General features: G+C 41.1%; 1 protein-coding gene across 1 annotated transcript; it reads left to right on the plus strand.

Annotated features, from left to right (window-relative positions):
• Positions 1-1,366: 1,366 nt before the first annotated feature.
• Positions 1,367-16,761, plus strand: POMP (proteasome maturation protein). The gene is given in 7 exon segments (XM_059041817.2): positions 1,367-4,002; positions 4,004-4,057; positions 6,615-6,712; positions 8,433-8,493; positions 10,347-10,448; positions 12,158-12,251; positions 16,592-16,761. Coding segments are annotated over 7 exon segments (804 nt in total). The 5' UTR covers positions 1,367-3,675; the 3' UTR covers positions 16,660-16,761.
• The last annotated feature ends 1,651 nt before the right edge of the window (positions 16,762-18,412 follow it).

Raw genomic sequence — 18,412 nt, forward strand, 5'->3', positions numbered from 1 at the left:
GGCCCTCATTCTTCTACCCTGAATGCGCCAGCAGCCCCCACCCCAACTCCTGATGTGGCTTCTGATGTTGGTGGATGTCAGAACTGTAGACTTTGGGGTGGGAAAGGGCAAACTGTGACCAGACAGGATCTAGGGCCTTGGCTTACAGTCCTGAGCTTTCAGGTTGGGCTCCAGGCCCAGGAGGGTGCTTCCGGAAACTTCTCCAAATCACTCATCTTGGATCGCCCATATCTACCTCCAGCCTATTTCCCAACCATATTAGTCAGTCTTACCTATTAGGCACAAGCAACCATTCATCCATTTTCCCCCCACTTTTCATTTAATAAACATTTATTGGGTGCTTTCTATGTGCACGGTGCAGATACAATAATGTGTAAGACATCGCCCCTGCCTGTAGGAGCTTGTGGGAGAGAAACAGACAGATGTGGCCACAGATCAACACAACTGAGTGCTAGAGGTGATGGTAAAGGGTGTACAGGTTGCATGGCGGCAAAAAGGAGAGAATTAACTTCTCTGCCCCACGTACTCCTCTGCTACTGTTACCTGCTCGGGCCCCGAACCCCCTGAACTCACTCGTCCTCCTTTCAAACCCCTGCCACTGTGTCCCTTGGAACATGCAACCAAACTTCCCGGTATTTTTTACTTTGCGACAAGATCTTTGCACATCTCAGCCCTGGCTAAAACCTAGCTTTCTCAAAAATGATGCCACTTTCGTCAAACGCTTGTCCAGCGGTATCTGCTCTTTCTCCCACTTTCCCTGACTCACGGGGCAAGAAAATGTCGATGCTGCCTCTTGCCGCAGACAGTTACTGCCGATTGTTACAACTCAACTACCTCTTGTCGGAAGTGCATGCACCTGCCCAACTCCACCCTTTCTCTTCTTTTGGAGGGAAGAGGATTCGACCAAAGTCATGGGGGTTTTTCATCTCGGCACGCCTTTACCTCTCCTACTAACCAGCTCAGCTCTTGCGCGGCTGTACTCGTTCGCACGTTTCATCACCCGCCTGCAGTCTAGATGGGAGTTTCTCCTACATTCAACAACACACTTTCAACAAGTATTTCTGCCAGAGAGGCCTAAGAGTAAAGTCGAGAAAGACAACAAAAAGTAAAATGGGGTACTTGTTCTCATGCAAGGCACATAACTAAGGCTTATTATGTAAAACGTGGGTAGAGTAGGACCTACATCATAGAGTAATTGAGGATTAACTGAAATGACATACGTAAAGAACTAAGAACAGGGCCTGACACATAACAGATGTTAACTATTATTATTGTATCCTCCAAACTATATAACATACACAAAGCTTAAGCAATGATATCAAACCATTCTAGAATCAAATCTAATTTTTTTTTTTTTTTGCAGTATGCGGGCCTCTCACTGTTGTGGCCTCTCCCGTTGCTCTGGACACGCAGGCTCAGCGGCCATGGCTCACGGGCCCAACCGCTCCGCGGCATGTGGGATCTTCCCGGACCGGGGCACAAACCCGTGTCCCCTGCATCGGCAGGCGGACTCTCAATCACTGTGCCACCAGGGAAGCCCTCAAATCTAATTTAATTCTTCAAATTACTTTAGCATACTCAACACTGTCTTGTATTGATTGATGCTATAACAATGTGTAAGCTGCTCAAAATGAGGTGAGTTTTCTCCTTGCTTGCCTTCACATTGGTCACCAAAAGCCTATTTTTAAGACTTCATGATTTTTTAAGCTATTTTAAAACCACTTTCTAACCTTTCTTTTGAACTGCTTTCAACCCCTCCGCACTTTCTTCCCCTTTGGATTCTAAGACAGCAGTTTGCTTTTCCTTCTGCCTCTGTGACCATTTCTTTTTTGTCTCCACGGCAGGCTCCCCTCCCTCTGGCTGCCTCTTGCGGTCTACTGTTTCTCAGGTTCATTCCCTCCTCTTTGCTGCTTCTCAAAGTCTTTCCAATATGCTGTGCCACCTTCATTTATACCTTTACCGTCTCTGCCTTGAACTACTGCAATGCTCTAGGTGGTATTTTGGTGTCTGGTTTCTCCTGATTGCATATATGGCTCATGCTGCCACCAGAATAATTTTTTTTTAATGTCAAGTGTTTATGACAAGGCCTCCATCGTCTCCTGTTCCCTGTAAGAAAAAGCCCCAAACCTCAGCACACCATACAAGGGCCCTTCATGTCAGCTCTAACCAATCCCTCCAGTCTCATCTCATCTTGCTCCACCTACTGACCCAGAACTCCAGCCACATGGAAACAGTCTTCAAACATGCCCTTTTGCAAATCCTCACCTTTCCACGTTTCCTCTTCCTCAAGTGCCGTCTCTCCCTGTTCCCAACCTGATCCAGCTCCTTTCTCTATTAAGCATTGACTACAGTGCATCTTAAATATCTGTTTATGCATCTATTGCCCCAGGAAAACAAAAGCATCTCAAGTACAGGGAAATGGCTTTTTCTTCTCTTTAGCTCCAGAATCTAGTATCAAGCCAATGCTCAACAAATATTTAATGACTGTAATCAACAAACATTAAAAAAAAACTTTTTTAAAGAGATGCAGTTTTAGAATGGATATATGTGTCTGTATAACTGAACCACTTTGCTGTACACCTGATACTAACACAACACTGTAAATCAACTATACCTCAACATAAAATGAAAATTAAATTTAAAAAAGCGATGCAGTTTTAAAATTTCTCCTTAGGTAGAACTGAGTGAAAGGAAAAGAATGCAAATGAAACACTCGATCTCAAATCTCAAGGCAAACACGGATATTCTGAAGAGCGAGAAGGAAACACATAAGGACAGCACCGCACAATACCCCAAATGTGGAATATCGCAGAAGTTCAAGGTTGTGGAATCCATGACAGTATCTATCCACTGTCATGCGCTGCATAACACATACAACCTTATGACCTCCCTCCTTAAAATCCTTCAATGTCTTTTAAAAGATAAAGCCTCATCCTTAATCTGGCACACAAGGGCCTCCGTGATAAATCTGCCTCCATCTCCTAAGCCTCATCTCACACTCCTCTCTACCTTACTCACTGAAATTTAGCCACACAGGCCTTCTTTCCCACTTGAGCTTCTGCACAAGCAAATCTACCAGCAATGTCTTTCATATTCTTTCCTCCCTAATTCACTCTTATACCTTGACTGTCAGCCCAAGGATTCCTTAAATTAAAATGGTAGCTCCATTCCATGGTGACAACGCGTGAGTCCGTTTTACCACATCACATTTGGAAGGCAACATAGTGTATGACTGTAACTATTAATAGATTATGCGTCCTTGGGCATATCTATTTAAACTCTTTTATGTCTTGCTTCCAGCGCCTGTAAAACTGAGGTAAGTGTAGAACTCACTTCATAAGATTATTCAAAGGGTTAAAGGAGATAGTTCACGTAGAGCACTTGGAATTGTGTTACATAGTTAAAAGCCCTCAAAGGTCACTGATTATCATACTTAAACTACGTTGTCACCCTGCCCACCCCAAGAGTTCCTCTACTGCTGGAGCCCAGGAACCACACGAGCCTGTTCATTTCTGTATTCTTAGTTTCAGCCCAGGGTCCTGAACATAGCTGGCCTTCGGTAAGTAATTAAAAAAAATAAAAGCAAACCGACAAAAGCTTTGGCTTCTACGTTTGCCTCACTAGCTGGATGACTGCACGCGGATCACTCATTCCACCTGGGCCTCTTTTGCCCTTATGAAAAACGTAATCTCGACCTCAAAGCGATTTTGGATGAACAGGGCGATGCAGCCAGCAAAGTACACTGCCCATCTCCCAACGCCGCACAAGCGGTCGGGGCTGTTCACGAACAGAGTGGATACCCGCGCCTCCCCTGCCCCGCCCTCCTCCAGCCCACACCCTTACTGCTCCCTCGGTCCCCGATCCCTCGGGACTTCAGGCGTGGGAGCTCCGTGCCCGCGCGTCTCACTCCAGGTGCCCCGCACCCTCCTTCCTTCCTCGCCCGGACGGACGCACTTCCGGCGGATGTGTGTGGGGGCAACCCCGGAAGCGGAAGTGAGCCGCGGGGTTGGCTGACGGTAACGGGCTGAGAAGCTGTTCGCAGAGCGAGTTGAACATGGTGAGTGAGACCCTGGGCGACCCGAGTGGCCTGCGGGCTCGGGGCAGTGGGCGCAGGAGCAGGCCGCCGCTCCCCAGCCCGTTCCCGGGTGGCGGCGGCGGCGGCGGGAGGAGGAGGCCGGCCTCGGGCGCCATGATTTGCTGAGTCACGGGGTCCGGGGGTTCTTGGCCGCCGCCTGGGCAGGGCTCCGGCGCTGGTCCCGCGAGCGGCTCCTCGGCTTCATCCTTTCCCACCGCCTCCTGTCTCCCATCCCCAAGTCCACCAGTCGGCCCCGACCCCGGTCCCTTCCCGTAGTTGGCGCCGAGCCGGAAAGGACACCCCCAAAAGTGCAACGGTCTGGGGTGCGGCGCGGCCGACTACCCCAGCCCCGAGGGGAGGACCTTTGGGAGCCGAGTGCCCGACATCCTCACCCAACCCTGACCCTCGGAACTGACTTGATAACAAACCCACAGCTGTGGGTCGCATTTCCATCACTCAGCTTCACCCCACAAACATTTTTGGGAGCTCGTAGTATGGCGGGTGTTGGAGGGGGGAAAATTGGATAGTTGCTGCTCGCCGTTTGTCAGTATTGTTAGTGGATCTCCTCCTGCCTTGCCCCTTCTCTCTTTTTAACTTAAAAGTTTGATATTTGGGAGAGATTCTTGAATCGTCATTGCTCGCGACTCTGATACCACCAGTACTGCTGCTGGGCCATCCAAATCTAGAAAGTTTCTGTTGGTAAATAACTGCTGAACATAGTAAAGAGGTTTTATAAACACCCTCAAGTAACTAGTGCTAATTAATTTTTCATAGATTTGTTTTCCTCTGCTACTTTATTAGAAATGTCATGTACTGATTCTGATGTTTTACAGGAGGGAATTGGGAAAGTGATAACAGTAGATCCCAGAGATCAGAATTCCCCTTTTCTTTGTGTGTAGAAGAAACTTTACTTACTCTACAATAAAGCAGTCTGGGAGGAGGAGAACCTTTATGTAGGAAAGCAACAGAAGGTATTTTTGGAAAGGTACAATCATACAACTCTGGTCCTGGAAAGAGTTCAGGCAGCTAGAAGGATGAGTAAACAAGGCCAGAGAGGTTCTGTGCCTTCTTCAGGTTAGTGGCATCCACACCAGATTTCAGCTTCTTTTCCTAATTAACCATGACTTCTATGTGGGAGAGTTGAAACCTGTGGTACAGCTTCTTGAGTTCCAGGCTTCGGACCTTGGACATTATTCTTCAGGCAAGACATTGACAAACCAGTGAAAGGTTTTTGTTTTTTGTTTTGTTTTTTTAACAGCTTTGGTGAGGAAAATTGCTTATCAGGCAAATCTTGCTGTGCAGAATTGGAAAATAGAACAGGCTAGAGGCAGCGCTGTTATCATTATCCAGGTGTGAGAGCCTGGACTGGGGTGGTAGATTGAAGAAACCTGGGACAGGGTGCAGTACCTGACCTAGTAAAATATACAAATACAGTAGAACATCAATTTAAAAAGCTGGTTTCTCAGAATAGTTTCTCCTAGAAGAGTATAACACTCCAAACTACCTGCAGCTGTTTTACGTTTTTCTGCAGAATTGGAGGGATGATGTATTTCAGCAACAAGTAACTTAAACTCAGCATCTTGTGTTTTACCTATGGTAACATGAATTACATTTTAATTGCATGTTTACTCTATCTTCATTAGATTAAGCCCTGGAAGACAGATACGTATCTTCAGAATCTAGCAGAGAACCTGCCACGTAGTAGATATTTAATAAATATTTGGTGATTAAATTATAGTATAAATGAGTAGGGGGACAATACAGTAGTACCAAATATACCGTGAGTCTTTGTTTTTATTTCTTTTTATTTATACCATCCTGATTAGATACATTTATTTGTCATAGGTAGTACCCTCTTATGGGAACCAAATACTTTCTGAAATGCCCTTTTTTTCTGAGCTTCTGTGACTGCTCTCTTCCAGCTGTTCTCTCTGTTCTTAACCCCATTTTCCTTGTTCTTCCTTGTCCGTAAGGAATGGTGCTCCCCAGGATTCTGCCCTTGACATTTTTCATTCCGTGCCGCTCATTCTCATCTAAGGGAGGGATCTTTCCAACGAAAGTAAATCTGATCATGCCATAACCCTTCAGAGGCTCTCTGTCTATTTCAGAATAAAACAGAAGTTTGTTGGTTTTTTTTACAGACGTTTCTTTGCATATTTAAGCCTTTTCATTTGTTCTTTTTGCCTTTACTGCTCTGCTCAGACATGTAGTCAGCTGGTCATCTCAAACTACTTGTAGCTTGTTCATTTATATTTTTATACTTTAACCCATGTTCTTTTTTTACTTGAATGCCTTTCAGTCTGACAGCACTCAGAGGTCAACTCAGGAATCCTTCCTATCCCAAAGTCGATTGTATTCACTGAACCGTGTATATTCCTCTACCATAATGCTAAGGCTCATGATACTTGTCTAGACTGGGCCCTTTGAGGGCAAAGACCGTATCTTTTCTTTCCAGTGCTTAAACAGTGATTTGTACGTAGATGTTCAGTGTTTTTTTTGAACTGTTTATATTTAATAGTGTTTTTCCTTTGTGTTGTAGAATGCCAGAGGACTTGGATCTCAGCTAAAGGACAGTATTCCAATTACTGAACTTTCAGCAAGTGGACCTTTTGAAAGTCATGATCTTCTTCGAAAAGGGTATATGGAGGAATTGTGACTTTGACTTTGTTATGATAAAATGTGAATTATTTCTCACAGTATTCTTTAATATTTTGAAAGACCATAAATATATATTTAATTTAGGAGGTAGCAATACCTCCTAAAGTAATACACTTTAGACTAGGGGACGAGGGGGAGGGTAGGATTGGATGTGTTCTATAGTGGAAGAAGCATCTTATCAGAGTAGTACGTTCCCAGGAAAGGGCATCTTCCTAGGAGATGCTACCCAGTAGCATGATTTGGTTGGATTTTTCTTTGTGCTGCTGATAACTTGGAGAGCCATTTGTCTCTTTATCTTATTAACTATTGGAGTAATTCACTTTTCTTTGGGAGACACTAGAACATAGCAGTAAAGAGCATGGACTCCGGGTTTGGGTCCTGGCTCCGCCATTTACTAGATGTATGCCTGTGGACAGGTTACTTAATTGTTCTACATCTCAGTGTCCACACCTGTGAAATAAGGCTAGTAATAGCATATATGTTATTTTGAATGAGCCAATGCATGGAAAATACTTAGACCAGTACATGGCATTAGCTAAGTCTTAGCTTTTCTAGTTTCAGTACAGTTATGCCCCTTCCCTCGACTTTCTTTATTTTTCTGTATGTTTAGGTCTGAATTTCTAGTACTGGTCCTTTTCCTTGGCAGATTGTTTTTCTACTTAATCAAATAAGGATAATGCTTTCCTCCCCCCTGTGTACATACTGTGTTTTGAATTTTTGAATTTTATATCTAATTTTAAGATGTTTAGTCTTATGTCTTAGAATATCATTCTTATATTGGTCTCTGGGAGCAGACATAATACCTCATTATTGTTGTTTCATTCCATAGTAAAAGATGCACTATATTACCTTTGGAATTGGTAGTAGTATAGTATAATCAGATTTATAAGATAGCCAGTAACCAATCCGGGTGATTCGTTTTTGTTTTTTTTGTTTTCACATGAAATGCTTCTTTTTCTTCCCAGTTAGACTGTAAGATTGCCATGAGCAGAGCCATTATCAAATTCCACTTTGCGGATAATGTTCTGTACAAAGATAGTATTCAGTAAATGATTGTTGCAGGATTTCTAAGGTTTCCTTCAGCTCTCAGATCCTGGTTTGGACAATGAGATGGTCATCTTTATATATCTAGGGTGACAAAGACCAGCGGCCTGGTTCTAGCTGTATATCACCTAATATGGTATTTTATATTTATACACAGTAGGTGTTTGGTAAATTTCAAACAGATCGTTCAACATGTGTTTACCAAAAATATATTAACTATTGAATATGCATTAGATCTGAACAAAAGAGGCTTAGATATTTTATATAATACAAGAATCATGTCACCAGAGTAATAGTATTAAACATATTTTATTAAATTTCTTCTAGATACAGGGCATCATTTAGCACCATTTTTGTGGGGGTTCTTCCCAGTGAATTGAAGTCTTGACCACCAGTATCTATAATGGATGTTTTTAAAACAATATTCAGTAAATTTGACTTCTTGTCTTCCTTTTGGTGTATATATAGTTCTGTGAATTTTAAAACATGTGTTAATTCCCAGAACCACCACCACCACACTCAGGATACAGAGCAGTTTACTCACCCCCCCAAAACTTCCTTGTGCCCTTTATTTACACTACAGCAGTGATCGATGTGACTTTGAGCTCTAGGTATTCAGTAATATATAATCTCCCTCTTAAATGTTTATTTTCAGTTTTTCTTATGTGAAAAATGAACTTTTGCCCAGTCATCCTCTTGAATTATCAGAAAAAAATGTAAGTATGTTACCTGTGTTTTTATTTTTATCCTCTAGTAGAAAAGTATTGTTAATAAGACTTGATTAAGACACTTCTAGTGTTGAGCATTTAACCATGAAGAACTTGAGGCCTTGTTTTCAATATCCTAATCTTTGAGTTATTATTGTCTTGCTTCAGTAAAGCTCCCTTTCTACACATTCTTCCCTGTCTTTTTTATAGACATTCCTAGAGGCTAGTCCACCTTTCCATTCCTTTCCTCTTGTTCTCCTTTGATGATCCTGTTTTCTTGTATATTTTTCCCCTGCCACTTTTGCTCTTGGTCTTCCCAAGCCCGTATCTCTAGCCTTGACCTCTTTTTCAAGCCCTGCATCTCCAAGTCACTGCTGGGCACACTTGGTGCCCAGGTGAATACGACATAGTCCCCATCCTTAAGGGGCTGAAAATTTAATGGGAGGAGGCGCAGTGAAGAGGGGCTTCATGAAGTGTTGCAGAGCACCAGGGACGGAGCGCCCAGCTGGGGAAAGCGTTCTAGAAGAGGGCGTTGGAACAGTTTTAGAACAGTGTTCACCAGATAAATGGGTGGGGAAAGGTTATTCCCCAGAGGGTATAGCTCGTACAGATGTCCTAAAGACAACCTAAAGGGTGGTTTTTTTTTTTTTCTTTTTGCGGTACGCGGGCCTCTCACTGTTGTGGCCTCTCCCGTTGCGGAGCACAGGCTCCGGACGCGCAGGCTCAGCAGCCATGGCTCATGGGCCCAGCCGCTCCGCGGCATGTGTGATCCTCCCGGACCGGGGCTCAAACCCACGTCCCCTGCATCGGCAGGCCGAGTCTAAACCATTGCGCCACCAGGGAAGCCCCCAAGGAGAAAGATTTTTCGTTAAGAAAGAGCAGAACAAATAATTTGATGATGAAATTGAAGTTCAAATTAGACGAGAAAATAAAGGGGCCCCTGGCTGCTTTAGCTGCATTCTGGTTTCATGCTCAGAAGATGACTTGAGAAGGTGGTTTTTCAGAGACTTCGTATTAGCCATAGAAAACATATAAATCAGGTTTATGGAAGAAAAAGCTGATAAGGATAGCTCGTTTTGGTGAATAAGTGAACTACATCATAGATGACCCAATAGACCAAAAGACTAGGCCAGAACTTCAAGAAAAACAAAGAGGTGAATGTGAAGTCTGCATTTGGGTTCAAAAGATAAATTATACATATTTAGATGGGGTAAACCTGACTTGTTTTTTAGAAGTAGTATCAGCGCTTAGTAAGAGTATGATTCCAGAGTAAAATTGCTTATTTGTACCCAACACAAATTGGACAGACTTCAGAGTTTGGGTTTCTTTTTTCCCCCAGACTCAATTACTCAAAAAGGTGGAGTTTAAGCGTTGTAGTTTAATTAACAAGACCATATAATGGGTCTGATTATTTCTTTTGTGAAATCCTTTGAAGTAGATACTTTCATACTTAGAAATTTCTTACTAATTATTGTCCCTGTATAAAACTTTCTGGATCTGAGGTTATTTATACCTTTGCTCTACCAGTTTTTCAGTAATTCTAATCGAAAGCACTGAAATATGATTATGCTTTGTAAATACACTTTTGCAATGTGAAAAAATTCCCTTAATGTATTAGTTCTGTAAATATAAATTTTAGGTGGTAATTTTACACCAGTGAAGGACACCTGCATGCCAGGTAAAATATAGACATACATATTCTAAAATTTGTCGAAGAAATTAGTAAAAATACTTTGTTTTTATTTCAGTTATGGATATTGAAATCCTTCCTCTAAGTATTGTGTCACATGCGTATCAGTGCTAACTGTTTTGAAAGCAGAATGTTGAGTGTAACATTTAAAATTACATTGTTGTCTTTGTAGTTCCAGCTCAGCCAAGATAAAATGAACTTTTCCACACTGAGAAACATCCAGGGTCTATTTGCTCCATTAAAACTACAAATGGAATTCAAGGCAGTGCAGCAGGTGGGTTTATGAATGTCAGTTTGTATGCATCCCACCTGTGTGTTGATATCAGTTGGAAGGAGCCTTCTATTTTAATAACAGCTGTACAAACCTTACGTTCTCTTCTCCCCTACAACCTATCCTACTTTCCTCTTTTAGGATATGACCTTGATTTCTATTTCATAGAGAAAAGAAGCTTTGAAATGGAAAACTCCTTTAAATTATAGGCTCAGTGTCTGAAAACTTACCTGTGTTCACTTTCATGTTTTTCTCTTTCGGGGGGTTACATTGAATCTGAGATGCCTCTAGGAATATCCAGGTGGAGGTATCTAGTAGGCAGGTTGTATATTGCTGAGTATACCTGTTGCTTAGGAAGATCTTCAGAAGTGTCCTTCCAAGTGTGTAAGAACTGTCCCCCCATCTGTGCTCTGGATTCTGTCACATCACACACACTACGATTCCAGTGATTGCTGGACAACTAACAAAGAACAGAAAAACTGAAAGTTTGGTTTGGCTACGTTAAAGTTTGTTGGGTACAAACTGTGTGCCAGTGACTATATATGTATACTTTACACTGCACCATGCTACAGATTTGAGAGGAAGGTGCTGCTATCCTAGTTCATAGATACAGAAACAGGGTGAGACAAGTCAGGAAACTTAGGCAAAGCCTAAGTAAGTAATATAAGCAGAATTTGAATCCAGATCTCTCTGACTCTACAGTCCATGTTTTCTCCACTGTACTTAGACACTAGTCTGCAGTGTATGTATTTAAAAATTGAAAAAAGTACATAACACTAGTTCACAATGGCATTGTGGTTTTTAAAGGCCCACAGGTGACTTTGATCTTCATTTCTAGTTACCACTACTGTTTTTTGTTTTTTTAAAATTAATTAATTAGTTGTGGCTGCGTTAGGTCTTCGTTGCTGCATGGGCTTTCTCTAGTTGTGGCGAGTGGGGGCTACTCTTCGTTGTGGTGCGTGGGCTTCTCATTGCGGTGGCTTTTCTTGTTGCGGAGCACGGGCTCTAGGCATGCTGGCTTTAGCAGTTGTGGCACGCAGGCTCAGTAGTTGTGACTCGTGAGCTCTAGAGCGCAGGCTCAGTGGTTGTGGTGCATGGGCTTAGTTGCTCCGCGGCATGTGGGTTCTTCCCAGACCAGGGATCAAACCCGTGCCCCTTGCATTGGCAGGCGGATTCTTAACCACTGTACCACCAGGGAAGTTCCTATCAGTACTGTTTTAAAGGTCATAACTTAAACATTTGTGTGAGCAGTACAGAACAACATAAAAAATGAATAATTGGTTTACTAAATAGAATAATGCTCTCACTGAGTTGGAATTTCTTCAGGAATTTGATCATCCCACGTTTATTAGGAACAAAGGATGGTGTTAGGCTCTAGGATGTTGCATTTTATCACATGGTATGTGCTTTGGTTTTCCTGGACAGAAGCAAAGCCCTCAAATATGAGCAAACCTGATGGCATTAAGTGTTAGTAAAAAGCTTTCAGTTTCAGTGTATATATTTTGTGTAAAGTGTTGAGGAATTTTTAAAATTTTGGTTTGGGTCTCAAATGTGAACTTGAGTGTTAAATTGATTAACCCACATTGGTTAAATTGATATGTTACTTAGTTTTGTGAATTTTACAAATAAAGAATGAAGAATGTGTAATTCGGTCATGTATATTTCTTCCCCTTGGTTTTTTCTAATTTTGTCTTTTTATACTTTTTCTAAAGGTTCAGCGTCTTCCATTTCTTCCAAGCTCAAACCTTTCATTGGATATTTTGAGGGGTAATGATGAGACTATTGGATTTGAAGATATTCTTAATGGTAAGTGTCATTCCATACCTTTTTATAGAGCCCCAATAATGTACAAGACAACAGCGGCAGGTGAAACCTACAGCGTCTTCGTCCTCATGGAGTTTATAGCTGATTGAATTCATTTTGTTTATTCAGTGAAATAAGATAAAATTTAATGGTAATAACTGTTCTTTAACTGGCTTTAAAAGTGAAAATTACTTAATGTAGTTCTGAGATTATAGTCATTTCAGTCAACTAATGACAGTCATTCCTTTCATATCCTGAGGATAAAGTCTGATGTGTGAGTCCAATACAATATTCTTAGGGTAGCCTAATAAACAAGGATTGTTGTTGCACTATTCATAATGTTTGTGGGATGTGACTAGTTTTAAAAACAACTAGAAAAAACAAGATCAAAGTTTTCCTTAAAAAATACCCACCCTGTCCTCCTAAGTAATTGTTGTGTTGCTATAGATGATGATGAGTAGTAAAGAAGAATCTGTCATTTTTAACACAATTCTCTGGATGATTATATTATGTATGACATAAATGACTTTTAAGTAAGAGCAATACATGCAGCATCCTTTATTTTTTTCTGGTTCTGAGGAAGGTAAACAAATATAATTCTGTCCAGTATTACCTCTGTTCATTATGCCTCAGCAGTTTAGGAGAAACAGAAAAACCCAACAGGATTAAATTATATTACTTTTGCTTGGCTGCTAATGTCCGCTAACGAGATGCTGTGGACGCAACAGAAGTCTCATGAGCCTCCTCTTTGAAAATCTTCCGTGAGGGAACTTTTTGAATGCAGGAAAACCTGGAATTCCTAAGCTTTGGCATTTAGACCTCATTTAAAATTAGTAAGGTGATAGCTCAGGTTTATAATTATCTTTTAGTTATAAAAATGCACTCATTTAAAAATCAGCCTGTGTAAAGTCATGTGAAAAAAAGGGAGAGGGACTTACTGAGCATTTATTCAGTCAGTAAAATAATTGTTATATGTCAGGCACTGGGCTAGGCTTTGAATATACGATGGTGAAAAAAACAAAACATCTGTGCCTCCTAATGGGGGAGGTAAACATTAGCAGATAAAACACAAACATGTAGGGCTTCCCTGGTGGCGCAGTGGTTGAGAATCCGCCTGCCGATGCAGGAGACACGGGTTCGTGCCCTGGTCCGGGAGGATCCCACATGCCGCGGAGCAACTAAGCCCGTGAGCCATGGCCGCTGAGCCTGTGCGTCCGGAGCCTGTGCTCTGCAACGGGAGAGGCCACAACAGTGAGAGGCCCGCATACCGCAAAAAAAAAAAAAAAAAAAAAAAAAAAAAAAAAAAAAAAAACCACAAACATGTAGTTACAAACAGTGATTAAACTCTAGGAATAAAAAGGGTAGGTGTATAGTTTGTTGTTGGGTAGGAGGGCCAGGCACCTCTGGGAATATGACATATAAATTGATTTCTGAAAGATACATGAATTAGTTGAGCTAAAAGTAGAGGGAAGAATATTTCAGACAGAAGAAGCTGTATGTCCAGGGTCTCTAACCTGAGAACAGCCAAAGAGCTCTGAAGGGTTTATTCCACTTAAAAGCTAACAAGTTAGCCCTCTGTGGTTTCATGGATGCTGGCAGAGACAGACTCCTCGAGACAAAGGGCAGTTTGTTATTCACAGCAGTAGCACAAGCCAGAGCATCAGCTTTTCTGTTGGGTCCCTAAGCCCCAGTTCCCACAGGGCAGCAAGAAGAGGGTTAGATGAAACCTGCATATAGAGTGTATTTTGTTACAGTAAGGGGAACCCCAAATTCAGGGCACCTGAATCTCATAATGGGCAGTCAGCCTGCCTATTCTGTGCCCCTAGGGCAACACGATCTCTCTTTAGAAACAGCCTTGGAAAGAGAGTCCAGAACAAAGGCAGACAGTGCCTCTGCTTCCAAGACTTGCGGAATCAAGCAAGGCTCCTAGAGAATTGTCTCTCAACACACATACGAACATGTTAAGGAGGCCCATGTAGCTGGAGTGTTTTGAGGGAAGTGGAAAGTAGAATGAGGTGAGGTTGAAAAGCCTGGCAGGACAGAGGAGCCAGAGCCTTGCAGACCATAAAAAGTTTATTCAGAATGCAGCAGAAAGCCACTGAGTGATTTTTTTTTTTTCTTTTGCCATCTGAAGACTGTAACTTTATTTTATTTTTTTTCTTCAGCTTTTTTGTTTTTTTTCAATTTATACTCTTTTTTTTTGAATTTTATTTTTTTAAACAGCAGGTTCTTATTAGTTATCTATTTTATGCATATTAGTGTATATGTGTCAATCCCATTCTCCCAATTCATCCCCCCACCACCCCTGCCCCCCCTCCGACGTTCCCCCCTTGGTGTCCCTACCCACTGAGTGATTTTAAGCCACGACATGTGATAGAATTTCAGATTTAAAAAGATCACTATCTTGTGACGTCTTTATATATTCATTCCTTGCATCTCTGTAAGGCAGCTAAGAACTAGAAAGATCCTCTGTTTAGGTAGGTGATTTTTGTCAGGATGCGATCACTGCACTGCACTTTGGGTAGTTTCCCCCTTGTGGGGACTGTGACTGTATAATTTATGGACGGTTTATGGCTTCACCTTAGGGCCTTGCCTTAGTCGTTCCTTCGCTTAGAATACTTCCCCGCTCACTTTTCAGATCCCAGTTTAAATGTCACTCCTTCAGAGACTACCCGGTCTGCAGTAGTCCCAGTCACCCTGTCACCTCATTTGCATTCTTTGCTTATCACTTTTTCCGTATTTTTCTTGTTTCTTATTTGTTTTCCCCAACTTAAGTACAGGCCTCGTGGGAGCTGGGGACTTGGTCTTGTTAACTCTTGTGTCTCCAGTGCCTCATAAGGTGCTTAATCCATGGTGAGTGTTGACAGCTGTTGCTCACCACAGTCTCCTCATCACATTTGACCAGAAGGGATCTTGCAGTGTGTACTGAGGGAGGAGTGTGTTAATCTAAGCGCGATATGAAGACTAGTCAACTGTGATGAAAATCTGTATAATTCTCCAATTTACATTTTTTAAAGTGTTGGAGGTGATCAGGGTTTTGTTTGCTTGCTCATCGGGGAAGTGCTTGGCCAAGAAAAATCTGCACATTATATTTTAAGGAAGGGAAGAGAATGTGAGGAAGGCAGTAAGAAAGTCACAACCAGACTTTTTCTTAATGCTGAAAGCGGCCTTCCATTTACTCCAGTTCTGTCACTTTAAGATGAGGGAACTGAGACTGACCAAGAGGCCGGCTCCTCCCTGGGAGTCTCACGGGCCAGGGCCTTGCTTACATGGTGTGCTGTCTTCTGGTGCAATGATTTATTTAATAAGCACATATTTTATTAAAGTCAAAAGCTTTAAAAAGCAGAGTTTGAAAGGAAAGTTGTTATTATATAAATAAGGATATTCTTCGTTTAAAAATTGAAAACGTTGCAGCTGAGACTCAAGTTCTCCATGTTTACCCCAAACCCATTTCTCTCCCTCCTTCCCTGTTTGCCTGCTGCTTGCTGCTTTTAGTTAGTGTATATCCTTCCAGACTTTTTTCTGTGTGTCTTCATACAAATATATATAATCAGAAAATATCTGGCGTTGCTTTGTGTATGTATTTTTTATCACAATTCGTATCATACTGTGTGTATCTTACGGTAGTAGGTATGCTGCGTCAATACATGTATTGAGTTCCCTCTCTTATTAAGACAAAACAGCGCTGCAGCTGACATCTTTGCTCTTTGTACTCATGTGCGGACATAACTTTTTATTAATTTGGCTTTTGGATGCCTTTTGTGTACATAGCTATTTACTCTATTAATAATTGTAACAGTATCAGTTGTTGCTAAGGTTACTTTGTTGTGTGACAAATGTCAAGAGTAGAGATTGCTGAACTAATGTGACACAGTAATCTCCAGTCTCTCAGGAGATCCAGTGAGGAAACATCCAAATTGATCTGTTACTCTTGGTAATAATTATTTTAATGATTATTTATTTTTACAAACTGATTTCACAGTTTATTTCGTTGGGTATTTATTCTGTTTCTTGTCCTGTGTGGAGGAGAAGAGGCTTTGTTTGTAGGAAGCTTAATGTTGTTATTCATTTTAAAAACTCTTAGGTGCATTATTGCAGTTAAAGTAAGACTTTTGTCTGACTCATCAATACAGACAAGAGATTGAAGATTTTTAAGGTTTTCTTGCTCTAGAGTTCTGGTTTGTGTATATATGTATTTGCAACAGAGCACAGAGTGATAGAAATAAAATGGGTTTTGCAAATGAGATTACAATCACCTGAATTGAGGTATACTTGACATACAGTAGAATGCACCCATTTTAAGTGTCGAGTTCTTTAATATGTTTGTTTTTGTTTGTTTTCAGACCCGTCACAAAGTGAACTAATGGGAGAACCACATTTGATGGTTGAATATAAGCTCGGTTTACTGTAATGCAGTGTGCTGTTCATGGAACTAGAGGGGCTGCATCTTGTTTATAGTTGTTTTTTACTATAATTTGACGTGCACAACATTAAAAGTACTGACACGTGAGAATTTTTGCCTATATAGTATCTGTGATCATTTGAAATTATTTGGGTCTTTGGTTTATGTGATAATTGAAGGCACTAAAGGGAGATGGTTTTGAAACTTCTAGTTTATATTAAAACAATAGCCTTCTATGTCTTTAAAAAATGTTGCTAATTAATATCATAAAACTATGCACAGGTTCCAATTCAGCCTATTCCCTAGTTATTTCATAAATTTAATTTTGAATTGCCATTATTGGTATTTGAGCCTGCAAACTTCATAGTAGCATCTTTCAGAGTAAACATCTGTTCAGTGGCAGCATTTCCAAGTAAGTACAAAATAAGAGTATTATATTTTACCCTGTTTCAGTGTAGTCCATCGATACTCATAAGAGTAACACTTGCTTTCTTGATGCTGCTTTAGAATTATGACTACATGCTTTGATTCTTTCAGGTTGAAAAGTATAAGTGCAGAGATTTTGATTTTGGTCTCGTCTTTAAAGTGAAAAATTAAACAATCAGCAGATGTCAATTAAACTGTAGTACTGCATAGATTAATATATCATAAGATGCTTAAATTAAAAAAAGAAAAAAGAACATTCATGTACACACACAACTATTCGTGAACAAATTCCATAGTAGTTTATTTAAAAATAAATCTTCCCTATGGTTGTTCTTTGTTAATAAGGTTTTTTTTATGGACCTAGTATACAAAAATTAAAGATTATCAATTTCTCAGGAGTATTTTTATTGTCTAAGTCACTGATTTATGACTGAAGGCAATGTTTCCCCTCCCCACGGGGGGGGGGCATTTAACAATGTCTAGAGAAATTTCTGGGGGTCACAGCTTTGGGGAGGGTTTCCAACTGGCATCTAGTGCAAGGAGGCCAGGGATGCTGCTAAACATCCTACGATAAAATTTGCTCCTGGCTGTTGAGATTGAGCTTAAAACTGTCTTTGCCAACCCACTTTACACTTAAATTATGAGAAAATATAGAAATAATGAAGCTTCACTAATTGATTGTTTCTAAATGTGTTCTCTTTCAACTAATTATAACAAAGTTGGAGATTTCGGTACCTGAGGTTTAGGAATAGTAGATGCTCTTCCTGACCAGTAGAAGGTACTATGAAATTAATGAACATAGTTTAAATGGAAAAGCTGATGCTTTAAACACAGAAATTGGTAATCATGGTTAGTGCTTATTCTCTGAAGGTCTTCATGCTTCCCCCTCTCTCCTTTTCCTCTTTTACCTTCTTTGTGTTTGCACCTATGATCCTTATCCCTGGGTGCGTGTAAAATCACCTGGAAATCTTGTGAAAAAACTCTGGTGTCAGGGTCTGAATGTCAGAAATTCCAGAAGGACGAGTCTGGGGTGGATCCCAGGAAGTCTCCTTTTGAAAAGCTCTCCAGGGATGAGAACCTTTGATTTACATGCTTGCTTTCGCCTTTATAGTAATAACATTCATTAGCATCAGTTAATTCTTCCTGTGTACCTCGGTGCTGGAAAGTTTGCTAGTAGTCTCTGCAGACTACCGTGTGTGCCTGGAGTTGGGATGATTTGGGTTCCTTCATAAGAGTAAATTGCAGGTTCCTCTGCGATACTTTGCCTAGGTGCCAGACTCTTCAGTTAGGCATTTTTTCTTTCAGGTGCTGTGGGGTTGGTTTTAAGGAATTAGTT

Source organism: Kogia breviceps, chromosome 16 (assembly GCF_026419965.1).
Source record: "Kogia breviceps isolate mKogBre1 chromosome 16, mKogBre1 haplotype 1, whole genome shotgun sequence".
Classification (NCBI taxonomy): domain Eukaryota; kingdom Metazoa; phylum Chordata; class Mammalia; order Artiodactyla; family Physeteridae; genus Kogia; species Kogia breviceps.